Here is a 13,409-nt window from a genome sequence, read left to right as displayed (position 1 = left end):
CGCAACATTTAAAGTCAAAATATTTATTATTATGAAAATTATCACTATTATTGCTTCGTACGTTTTTTAAAAACAATAAAACTTATGTTTTTGTTGTATGACGTACGATTTCTAGAAAAACTGTTTGCCGCTACAGCTCTACTATAAATACATTGAAATAATGTCGCCTTGAGTTGAAATAAACGTTAAGAAAATTTTAATTTAACTAATCTCAGAGGAATTATTATATTTTGATATACTTCATCAAAATATATAACTGCCTGTATGATCAATCTTTGCATTCTTTTGTTACGCTTGTAAAATCAATATTATTGAAAAACCCGATTTGGACGGATGTAGAGCCTTGGCACAGAAAACAATTTTGCTGTTGTTCTATCATATGAATTCAATACAATTTAAATTGTCCGGTTCTTTTGTAATTTACATTTAATAGTATCTATTATTAATATAAACGAATGTCTCTATTTATTAAAACCTCTGCGTATTATCTGTAAGGTAGTTCCTTTAAAGGAGAAACATCATATCAACGTTTTCATTCATTAAAAGGACATATGTACTTATCAATAATCACACTTTTATCCTTGTTATAACTACAAATAAATTATTTACGAATAACTCTATTCTTTCGTTCACAAAAAGCGATGATGATAAAAAAATAAGAAATACAGAAAATGCATGAGCTTATTAGTCAAGTCATAGTTAGTTTCATCTTTTCGCATCCATGAAACTTCATTAAACCACAAAAAACTTACTACTCAGTCGACCAAGTATGTATGAGTAATGATTTCTCTTTAAGTGAGCATTCATTTTCATCCATTTCGGATAATTCAGTTTTCTTTTGTGAATAATCAATCAGACTGTACGAAAAAATTTGATTCACCAAACCAATAAAAAAACAGTCAAATTCAAGAATGATATTATCAAACATCTTCTTGAATCTCATAAGAGGGACCAGAAACTTCGAATTCGCACTTTTGCGAAAAGTCTCGCAAATTAATTAAGAAATATTATAAACCTTTGAAAGATATAACAAACTTTTTTGTTAAAATCTTTTCAGAAATAACAAAATATTGAAATAACGTTCAATTTTTATTGCCATAGATCGATTGAATCCAGTTATGTGTTGCCGAATCAGAGACGTTTGTAATGCTGCGCAAGAGATATGTACATTCAAGTGATATAAATTATTATAAAATTTAAATGAATGCTCGATTTTTTATTTTATGTGTGGTATTTATTAAATAGTATCGTCAATATTTTCATCTACGCATTTTTTTAACGCTCGTTCAATCACAGCGTTAAATATATTAGAATGTCAAATCACACGACTTGAGTTTTGGAAAACTTTTATATCGCTTTAACACTCATCATAGTTTTTTATTTTAAAGATCATTCCAGAATTGATCACGATACATTTTACGAACAAATGTATGTAAATACTAATTTTAACGATAGTAAAATAATTAAAATTAAAAAAAGACTACAATTGAAAGAGAAAGTCATAATGACCGTTTTATATATATATAATATATTTTAACAACGTTTTTATAGCAAGTGTTCTCTTAACTTCTACTTAAGATCAAAGCTTACACTATTTTAATCAAATTTATTATGATGTAACACAGGCATCTTATAAAGTATATAATATTTACAAAAATACATACTCTGGCTTGAATAACAGTTTTTCGTGAGCTTTCATACAATATACAAATCCCAAATTCATCCATTTAATTTGTGCAATAGCTGTCTACAATATGTATACTGTAATAAAGATTATAATATACAATTTTTATAAACATTATCGATAAAAGGAATATTCAAATAGTTCTTTTTTACATACTTAATGAACCACTTGATTTAAACACTTCGATGAATTATTGATAATTTTTAAACGATGTACATGACATTTTATATTGCAAATTTAAGGCTAATATTCTTCTAATTAAGGCGCATTTTCTTACCATTCAGGCTTAATGTAAATTAATATAAAATGTAGTTGCTCAAATAAATATTTTCAGGATACTCAATTATATACAGTTTAAGATATCTGTTGCGCAAATCCTTTTGACGTTTTTTTTTTTTAATATATATTTTCAACATATTTTTGCACTTTTTGACTTTGCTGAGTCGTTAAAACAGAAAAAAATTGAATCATACATTCTATTATATATAAATGTTTGGAAGAAAAAACACAAGATATGATGTAAGCTCGAAATCGAACTATGTCTAATCTGATATAAATATACAATATAATTTTTATCTACCTATCTATTCGCAATGCGCTCATTAACTTGATGTTCGTTTTCAATTTTACTTAGCGTGCATTAAATCATAAAAATGTATCGATAACTTATAATGACGCTAAAAAACCACCGAACAAATTATTATAATCAAATTTAACTCACTAAAAGCGGGCACATTCGGTTTATGCACTTGACGTGTGCATACAGCTAAATAATTAAAATGAATCAAATATTACCGCCTTTTACCTTTGTCCAGACACAGTTACGCGCAATAAATCCTAAATTCAAGACAAAAAACAGACAACGAACAGCGAGTAATGAAATTTTCTTTTCTTTAATGCAGCGCTTGAAATCCTATTAATTTACGCGGTGTCGACATTGCCCTCTTCTCATGTGTCTTCGCTCATAACGCAAAATTTCGTTTCATTCTTCAAAACTTCCGCATTGTACATGTTGTATTGTTTGTATGTTTTTTTTATACGTATTACTACAGTCCGAGAGCGAGGGAAAAAGACCAATCCAGGAAATCGCATTATCCGTCATTTGGCTTGCACGCATGATATATTATACACAAATGCACACACTTTACATCTCTTGTGTATACTTGCGCTGAGTGTGCACTTGTTCTATGCGTGTATACTCATGTATCGTAATTATGGGCGAATTTATGAGCGATTTTATTTTACCGATGAGCTAGTAGTCTATAGTCAAGTGGTGCTTGTCCTTGTTTCACCATGAGGTCTTTTCTCGTATAACTTTTTGACTTTTTTTACTTTTTTTCCTATTGAGAGCCACACAGCAAGCGAGTTAGAGATTCGTTGATTACTTGGTAAACCTGTCAATGCACGACACAAAAGAGAATTCATTTGTAATTTTTTATTTTTGGTTTTTGGCTTCTTTCTTAGCTAGTTTTATTTTCGTTTTTTTATACACTAAAGAGAGACAGAATTATTTTTTCATCAATAACTTGGGCTGGTTCAAAATAATTGTGTGCATGCATGAGTCACAATAGCAAATGTCTTCGTCGTTCGAATGACACATCACTAAGATACATATCACGTGCTATGTCGTTTTTGCAACCTTGATCGAGTCGAGAAAAAGTTAATACACACGTTTATTTTTGTCAAGTCTCTAATTAAACGGTAATGTATGATAAAATGCACTGTTTGGAATAATGTATAAAAAAAACGTATAACTACCCCACCCTTTGTCAATATGACTGATCAACAGTAGTTTTTTCCAACTTTTTTTTAAGATATCGATCACAGAGTAGAATTAGCCCTCTTTACCGAAAAAACAATTCTCGTCATCTCAAAGTTTACAGAACTAGTATATTTTTTATGGCAAAAAAGTCGTGGTATTAGATTATATTTACAACAATTTTTTCACAGATATATTTATGTATAAATATCATAGATATTGATACACAATATAAGATTTGCACAGTATAATATCTCCAAATATTTTCAATTTCGTTTAAACATAATAAAAGCCTATCACATCGTCATTATTCGCACAAAATCGCACTTCTCGTTTCGAGCGCACTAAAAAATTGTCAACAAATTTTGATTTTTTTACATTGTTCAATTACCAGGCAATAAAGGTTGAACGTTTAAACAAATTATTCTAATTTTAAACATTAATAAAATCAACAAATTTTTAATATTGCATCACTTTTTTTTAAAGATTTGCAACTACTATAGAGTATGGGCAATAAAGGTAGCATGTTTTCATAAACAATACTCACGAGACTAAAATCTAAGAAAAAATAAAGAAATTCAATCCTTTTTTCATAAACGTTTGGCCGATGGATATCAGGCTGTGAAAGGTGAAAAAGGCACAAGTAGCGATATAAAATACATTATTCTTAGTATTGGTGCTTTTCTGATTTGAAAAATAGTTAAAAATGAAAAACATAAGAAGACAGACGCTGCTTCTACAATTAGCCATGAAAAAAAATAAAAATGTTACTTTATTTATCGTGGCTATATCGCTGCAACATGCCTTACATGCTTACGATTGGAAAAATTGTTTTCATCGCTAAAACTCGAGCCATCGTCGCTCGAAGATTTTACACTAGTTTGATGTACATAACAAATTCCTATCGTAAGTGTGGAATTTCATAGAAATTATTTCTACATCGCTGCTATGTACATCGGTAATTAATTCCTCAATAATAGCAATACTTCATGAATTAAAATTGTTCGTATTTTATATCATTTACGTCAGATCCACATACGTACCACAGAATAACGAAGATTATAAACAGAAATATTAGAATCTTTATAAATTATTTTCTTTTCACACATCACAAGAAAATTTTGTCACATTATATACACAAATATAGATATACAGCACGCAATGTTTTTATTTGTTTATTTTAATCGTAATATCAATAATTTTTTCGGAATCCAGAATGCTGATTGCTGATTCTTCTCAGGGAAATTTCGACTTATTGTTGTTCAGTCGTAGAGTGAATTTTGTTTTGTAAGATTTTTTAAAGAAACAGAGGCTTTTTTGTGTGTCTGGATCTCTTCAATTTTGAGAAACAGAGAGAGACTTTGAGAGGCAGACATTGACAGTCAGAGTAGAAGATGTTTTTGGTTTACGTCCTGCAGACACATAATCGAAAAGTATTCATGAGAAAAAAATGCTTCCTGACGTTTTCTTTTTGGTAAAAAAAAAACGTTCTCGTGGAAATGAAAAGTTAAATTATTGGATTATTTGCAGACAAGAAAGAAAATGGTAGATCGTATTCTAATTTCTTTTTTATATTTCCAGAGTGACATCAGGAAAGAAAGAAGTAAGAGAAATATATATACTCACAACGATGCAACAACAACTATGTCAAGATTAGCTAAATCTCTCTTTTGGTACTATTATGTACATCGATGATAAGACTAATTACTACTCATCAAAAACATTGCACTTTTTAAAAATTAACGTGATGGTGTTATTTTTAATACAACTATTTTATTTCAGGTGAGATATAATGAATTATTGCACAGTGACCATTTCATGAAAGGCCTACATACAAGTCTACTCATACTATATTTATTAATTTCGTTGTTCTGTGGCAGCTGTCAACACTTTTTTTCAACGCATTCACACTTTTTGAAAAATCTATTGACGTTATTTATCCTTCCTTTTTCGCAAACACATCGTTTTCCCTCTCACGTTCTTTCAGTTATTACGCAGTTTTTAGTCATTTACTTGCCTTTTTATATATTTTTGTTACTTTCAAACTAGTGACTTGTATCAGCCAACGCAGTCGATCGTAAATTTTCATCAATTATAAATGATTTTTTTATCACATTTTATCTTTATGGTAATGAATTGTTAAAAGATCAAAGATCAAAGATCAACAACAACAAAAATTTGGTAAAAAAAGTATATACCTCGCGTTGTTCGAATTTATTAGGGATGCACAATGAGTATGCGAGGAGACCATTACTAGGCACATTGATTGAAACAGTGCTTTTTTGACAGGGAATGAGTATTTTAATTTGGTAACCAAATATTTCTATTGAATTAAATGTACACATATGTATAAACAGATAAATCATTAAATTTGAATACTCTAATTATTAAAGGTATTCAAAAAATTTTAGATTGTACATAGTAAAAATTTAATTGTACAATAATATTGCATGTTCACATAAAGATATATTCACACTGAGCTGAACAATCAAGCAAATAACTTTGGATTAAATAAGATCAATAGTTAATTTGATTGAACGAAGAAAAAAATAATATGCATTTCATGATAAATAAAATGTAATCGAATACCATTACGATAATTAAGAGAACCATAAAAAGTGTCTGCTAATAATGTATGTAACTTTAATCTAAAAATACGTACACAGTGAATTGTATATGTATTGTATAAACTCATAGAATTTGACTAAAACGGCTTTTCATTGAATGGTCGCTCTGCAAGGTTCATTTAAAGAAATCTGTACTTTACAGTTGATATTAAAATTCAACTGCCTTTATGTTTTGATTCAAAATTTTTCGTATCATTGAGGTACATATACATTTTTTTTCAAAAAATAGTATATGTTTTATACATAGTCATTGTGCATCCTTGAGAGAATGAAAAAAAAAAGGAAGAGAAATTCGATATAATTTTTACAACATGCAGTTTATATAGGTAATGAAAAAAAAATAAAAATTAAAATAATCAAAGTGTTAATATATCAACGATATGTAACACTGATAAAGAAATATAACTACAAAAAAGAAAAAGTAATATACATGACTAGATGTTGATATCAAAATAAACAAGTATCCAAAGCTTTAAGATGATTACGTAAATCTTAAAATATAAATCTTTAAATCGACAATAAATATTTTTCGATAAATTTTAATGACGTCCAAATTGTTAGGAGAAAAAGAGGTCCACTTCAAAATTTAAAGTAATTAAATTGCGTCAGAAAAACAAACTTAAAAAAAAATTACTTTTCACCTTGTTCAGAAAATAAATATAGAACAATTAACACGTATCTAAACATTTCTCTTGGCCTCCTTTTTTTTGTTCGAGCTGATATTACTTCTAGTTCATTTTGATATTTGTAGTATAAAGTACAGGGTATATTACAAGACAAACACATAATACTTGTTTAAATCTCAAACGGTGGTGCTTTTTATAATTCCCTATCATTGCCATAATGAAAAAAAGTAAAAATATAATAATGACGAAAAAAGGCATAGTAATTTAGCAATACTCAAAATATTATTCGTTCAAAAACATGCCATATACTAAAAGTAATTAACGAATGTAATTAATTTCTCTAATGATGATAATAATAATGATGTACGTGTAAACGAAAATGAAAATTTGGAGTTCAAGTGTAGGTGTTTTTTTTTCTTTAATATAGTCAAACACTACTTACCGCTTGGAAAACCTAGATGAGAGCTTGGAAAAGAAGGACGGCCTAGCTAGCGGGCTAATTGCATTCGTGTCCTGCGTGTGTGTGTGACCCTAAAAAAGTAATGAATGCAAATGAATTGTGAGAAACATACTTTTTTTACAGGATAAATTATTCCGAGTTCATACCTGAGTATGATTTCTTTGTTGCCTATTTTGTCCAGAGTGGAAGGTGCTACGACTGGGAACATTCCTTGGGAAAGGTTGAGTCTGCGGCGTGGCCAATCTATTACTTGGAGTAACACCCAAGCTTAAAGAGAAAAATTGATAATTAAATTTTGAATTGCTAAGTGAAAATTTGTCTAAAATTTTTTATAGAGCAATCGCATATTTATTGAACTATTTCGATCATCGTCATTCCATAGTGTTATGTTTAGCAACAGTGTTGAACGAAAACATTTTATGTGTATGTGTACAATATAATATTTGTATATTAAAAATTATGTTACATTTACTTGTTTTATGAGCGTACTTATACAATTTTTGTTTGCATAGCATGTAATGTTTATTATCAATACTTTTACAATTATCAAAGTTGTTGATTGACTTAAGGACTACACTAAGTATGAGGTATGAAAAATACTCGATAAGTAAATCTCGGTTTTTTTTTATAAAAATATGAACTATCTAACATCTAACAATGACAGACTATAATTAACTATAAAGAATGTTGTGAATCATGTTCTAACAAATCAACTCTACACCTACATGCATGTACAAAAAGATAATTTTCGTGCAGCGAGTAAATCTAAAGGGATAAATAATTCTTATCTTTTCACAACAAACAAGGAAAAAATTGTTATATAGCAAAGAAAAATAGTATGAATAAAAGCATGCATGGGACCTGAACATAAAAATGAGAAATAATCTACAAAAACAAGAAGAACAGCAATGTATCGAAATTCAAGTGTAAATTATGATGAATGACGATGATGATGATGATAGGGGAAGTGTAGATTTATTTTTTTTATTTCTGATTTTTTTAGCACGTTATATGCATGCAGACGAAGAAATAATATAAGGGGGAGAAAATTAAACGATTTCAGCGATAAATTATAATCGGAATCTTATTATTTGCTCAGAGAGAATAAGAAAGTAATTACTTATTAGTAATGGTTATTCGAATCTTGACAATGATATTTTCAAGCGAAAAAGAGGATGAAAAAAACATCGAAGGACATCGTAAATAAGTCGCGCGAGGCGTGGTCTTCTGAACATAATATGTGCAAAAGTGACATTGACGAGTATAATTTTATATTCAACAACGTAAACACAGAAAATGTAAAATTAAACCAAAACGTCTATAAAACAATAAGAAAAAAGGGGGCAGAAGGTCGGACGGGGTTGAGAATCATTTCTATGTGAAAGGATCATCGACAGGTTGGTAATGGTGGTACCTCTGTCTGAGAGGATCAGCGTTAGAAGCGACGAGTAAAGAGTTGCGCGTTTGCTGATGCTCCAGAATTTGAGTCGGCTCGCCGGTGGCCGTATTACCAGCGCCGATAGATCCGGGACCACCGCCTAGCGTCGAGGACGTGGTATTACGATGATGATGATGACTGTGGTGACTACTGTGATGATGACCCGACGCAGCCGAGGTACTGATGCTTGCCGACTTGGTGTGGCCACGCTGATGAGGTCGCGTTACGTCCCCGCTGTTTTGATTTGATATTATTCATCACAGATTTACCTTGATTTTTTTTTATCAAATCGCAACATAATAGTGTTTTTTTCCTTTAACGGAGCAGAATTTTCGACGCGGTTTGCTCTTCGTTTAATAATTTTTCCTTTTTTGCAAGGGTGGTTAATGAGTGAGTAATGAGATGAAATGTGATGAATTTTTTCAAAGTTAGAATCTAGATGACGCCATAATTTCGTGCATCCTTTTATATGTATAATAATAACAGAGCGCACATGAGAGCAAATAGAGAAAGTGAAAGATAATTGTTAGTTGTACTTTTTGGTTGTTTTTTACGTCGATAACAATTGAATATGAGAAAATAAGCTATGTAGACTTAGCTGTAACGAGTATTTGTATAAGGGTCTGCATAATAATGTTATCAGTGATGATTAATCTATTATGTTATCATTGCTTGAGTTCAAGTGATAATTTTATATGTATCAGTAAAATTCTATTGATTTCTTTTCTGCTACCCTATTATTTGAGTATAAAAGACTGTTGGTGTATACTGCGAGCTTTTGTTGTGCTGAGTATCGGCCGCTACACAGATATAAACTGATAACAAGTACCCTGGCTGTGTATAGGTGTGTTTTTTTTTCGTTCAATTCTTTTTGTAGTAGCGTCTTCCCTTGTTCGTCTGAAGAATCTTTCGAGAAGGTGTTGTGTAAGTGAGGGTATGATAGATTGAATTAATCAGCTAAGGAGTGTTGGCATTATTATCAAATCATTCATGCATATGCTCTTGTAAACATTGTAACTCACAGCTAAACTCAAATGTGTTATCAAATTGAAACATGTGCGTGAATCCGCAAAAAATCAAAATTATTACGATTGACATGGGTTTTACTATTGCTTACAATACTCTTAACTTTCACCGTAATACCCAAAAAACTAACTTCCTAAAAATTGAAAAATATCACGCAGCATCTTATGTATCGATTTTTCTTCAGTTAGCGTATTATAGTTCATCGCTCACGAGTTGTATGGAGTAAAAAAAAAGAAAAAAAATTGACAGTCGAATAATACCTGGGCACGTCGTTCGTTCGCTCGGTCGACGTCGAAGATTTGTTGGCTTGCTCGTAAGAGATGGTACTTCGTCGTCCGATCGATCCCGGAGCTTGTACCATGCTCGACCTTATTCCAGGTACTCCTTGATTCATCGTGTTGCTCTTGCCGACTCGGCTAGTCGCCTTGCCGCCGGGACTCGTGCCGACGCCTAGAATGAACATTGTCACTGCAAGGCCCCATTAGATTTTTGGTTTCAACACAAAACAAAGCAAAATAAAAACAAGTTACAGTTTTTCTTTTAATTCTCTCTCTTTTTTACTTCTCAAACGGCAACAACCAGACAAGTACGAACACTGCTACTCGTAATACCACTTTGCTAAATATTTTTAATTTTGGTTTGCTTTACGTTTTTTTTTCATTGTATATATATGGTGAAAAAATTTCATTAAAAACGGACGAAAGACAAATAAACAGAACGACCACACAAATGTTTTTTTGTAAAAGATAAACTTATATACAAAAAGAACTCTGTACTCTGAACTTAAAGACTGAAAACGATTAGATTAATTATATTAATTGTTTATGCAATGTATGTAATACATGTATGTGTTCATACACGTATATAAATACATTATAAGCACGTAGTTGTGAACTTTATGCAAGATATATTTAAAAAAAAATAATGAGTGAAACCAACACCCTAAACCATTCTACAACCTTAATCCCATAAAACATTGATAACTCTCATTCCATTAGTTTGATGAATTGGTTAGATTAAGATTTTTCATTTCAATGATATTCAGTTCTTGGACTTGCTATGTTTTTTTTTTTGTTTTACATTCGTCAGTACTCACATTGTAATAACCACTTTAAAGACCACAGGGCTGAGCACGAACAGAATTTGGAAAAATTAGAAAAAGGTTCGATTCAGTTTAGATAGATAGTGCATTGGTTAAAGCAAGTTTATTGAAGATAGATAGTCAATGATAAAAGCAAAGCCAGAAAAATGAGTTTTCTATATTGTTAGTTCATGCATGCATGTTCCAAGAACATGCATACACATTGACAGTATTTTTCTAAAAAGTAGGAGAAAGTTTAGCAATTAAACTTACTAAAAATTTCTTGTCATAAGTGCTGCCAGCCCTGTTTAATTTTTAGATATGACCAAAACAAACTCTCTATTTTGAGCATAATATAATTTATAAAAAATTACAATTTACATGTTAACATGAATAAAATAAATAACTGACTGGACTGATTACCACCCAAAGGGATGCAATATACATAGACATAACAAATATCATAGAAGCTTTCAAATAAATATTATAATATGATTCCCAATAGTTAAATGTTTTTAACGCTCGTAAATTATTTTCAGTTAAATACGGAAAAAATCTTATCCAATTTTACCATCGCACTGCAGGACGACGAATGAATAATGAGCAAAAAAATTGGTTATTTGTGAAATGAACTCACTAGTGTCAAGTTGTCCAGGGCTATTTTTGGTCGCGGACGGCCGAGCAGATTCACGAGCTGCTCGAGCTGAATTTTCTTTAATCGTAGCTGCATCCACGGTATTCTGTCGTTTGAAATTGCTACCGCCACTTCCAGTAACCGTTCCACCGGTCACAGCAGTAGCGTGATTGTGGTTTGTAGTATTACCTGGACTTGGAACTCCTCCTAAATTTGTGGGAAGCAAAATTCGAAGTAGAACCAAATACTACCTTTATTGGCTCTTCTTTTTTTTCGCCAAGAAATTTGTTTACTTTTAATGAGGACAACCACAATTGAGCGAATGATGATAAAAAAAATTAAACATAAATATCATATGTTACATGCATAAGTTATTGATGAACTTTTGCTTTTCAAAAAAAAATTTTAAAAATATTGCAATGCTAGCACCATCTAGTTATTAATGAAAAACTTAATTTATTTACAATATTATCAATAAATCAACATAATTAATACTACTTGATGGTAAAAAAAAAAGAAATTACATGGTGCAGATTTGTATCAACATAAAGTGAATGAATAAATAATTTAACTAAAAGAATGAGCAGGCTTATTTTTCAAGATGTACAATGTCGCGTAAGAGAGCTTAGGCTCGTGAACGATGAGTTGAATCACACATTAAACAGCAGTGTACAGAGAACGTTTCACCTCCTAAGAGAATTTGCTGCTCTTGTAAAATGATTAAAATTTCAATTATTTTCTACATACATTTGAATGTATGTACAATGTAAATAATAAATACAGCAGCGGTCGTTCGTATAAACGTTTAGAAGCATCAGTAGTTTAATTTTTTTTCGTCAATCATTGATTCAGTTGGGCTTTGTTTTGGTATCGTATATCATATTATTGATACTGTCATCACGTAAATGATGACAGCCAAATTGTTATCGGACTTACGAAGCGTTTCACCACCTGACGAAGCTCGCCTATTTGGTTTCGGATTGCTCGCCGAGATGCTGCGATGTACCGTTCGGTGCGATGGACTCTGAGCGGCACCGCTCGTAACCGCGCCACCTCCACTCGCACCCGATCCAACTTGGGGTGGAATGTTGCGCAATGACAGTGAACTGCCCGACCTCGAGCCGTCGCTCTCCGGCTGTTGAGAAAAATAAAAGTTAATGAATCATCCTTACAAATTTTAATAAGTTCTTCTTCACAGTAAAAATTGGCATGCGAATGCGTAAGGGCCATGCTTACATCTGTAGTTTTTCTGCCAAGCAGCAGGTACGTTGCAAAGACGTCGTCGTATTTCGCCTGTTCGAGCGAGTCCTCGATTTCACTTCGTGTGTAGCCCATACTCGCTAGTGCTTCTGTAACAGTAAGGTGTGGTAGGCATAGTCAAATCTATCATCATGAATGCACTATTTTTTTAATACTAAAAATACAACCATAAATCTCACTAATGTACCTTACTACAACTACCAAAACTAAGAGAAATGGTAGGGTAAAAGTAAGAGAAATCTATAGGGATTTTCAAAAATTAATGGAACCATAATATCATGCTATAATCGATACTATGTAAGCTAAATTAAAAATAGGTATTGGTGTTTGTCTAAGAAAGGATGGGTCAAGTCTAGGACAGTAGAGATTCAGTCATGTCGTAAGATTTTAGAATCTGCTACAGACTACATTGTTAATTAATAAACAAAATAAACATACATATGTACAATGAATTATATCATATAATGGTAAATTAACGAAATCTACCTAGACCCAAGTATCAGTTTTATTGAGAGAAAGCGTGAGACACACGTTAATCTCTTCATAAAATGGTACTCGCATTATATGTATACGTCTTACTGTGCTTACTGTTTGTACTTTTATGGACACTCTGCACTTTGAAAATAGCGACTTTAATTTTGTTGTGTTTGTTTTTCAAATTCAAAGCAATGATTGAAACATTGATTAAAATGACAAAGCTTATGATGCATTTGTTACTGACACGAGTAATATTTATAACGATAACTTTAATCGTTAGCAGAGTAGTTAGAGTATCCCAAAAGTAGTAGTAGTAGTAGTACACGCAGGAGCGAGT

General features: G+C 31.3%; 1 protein-coding gene across 12 annotated transcripts in view; it reads right to left on the bottom strand.

Annotated features, from left to right (window-relative positions):
• LOC106650803 (serine/threonine-protein kinase MARK2-like) overlaps nt 1-13,409 on the bottom strand; it is a 61,798-nt gene that overhangs the window by 6,214 nt on the left and 42,175 nt on the right. For 7 of the 12 annotated variants that reach the window (XM_023462459.1, XM_023462460.1, XM_023462451.1 and 4 more), the window contains 7 exons: nt 12,572-12,684; nt 12,272-12,470; nt 11,339-11,542; nt 9,881-10,088; nt 8,571-8,828; nt 7,303-7,423; nt 7,139-7,227 (listed from right to left, as the gene is read on the bottom strand). In XM_023462459.1, the coding sequence (XP_023318227.1) occupies nt 7,139-7,227; nt 7,303-7,423; nt 8,571-8,828; nt 9,881-10,088; nt 11,339-11,542; nt 12,272-12,470; nt 12,572-12,684 (1,192 nt within the window). Of the gene's footprint in view, nt 1-1,391; nt 3,079-4,180; nt 4,856-7,138; nt 7,228-7,302; nt 7,424-8,570; nt 8,829-9,880; nt 10,089-11,338; nt 11,543-12,271; nt 12,471-12,571; nt 12,685-13,409 lie in introns of those variants that run through there. The other 5 variants (XM_023462456.1, XM_023462457.1, XM_023462452.1 and 2 more) reach the window with 5 other exon arrangements.

Source organism: Trichogramma pretiosum, unplaced genomic scaffold (genome assembly GCF_000599845.2).
Source record: "Trichogramma pretiosum strain Unisexual culture from Peru unplaced genomic scaffold, Tpre_2.0 scaffold3, whole genome shotgun sequence".
NCBI classification, from domain to species: Eukaryota; Metazoa; Arthropoda; class Insecta; order Hymenoptera; family Trichogrammatidae; genus Trichogramma; species Trichogramma pretiosum.
Note: the sequence above shows the minus strand (reverse complement) of the source record. Positions and strands in the feature narration are given on the sequence as shown.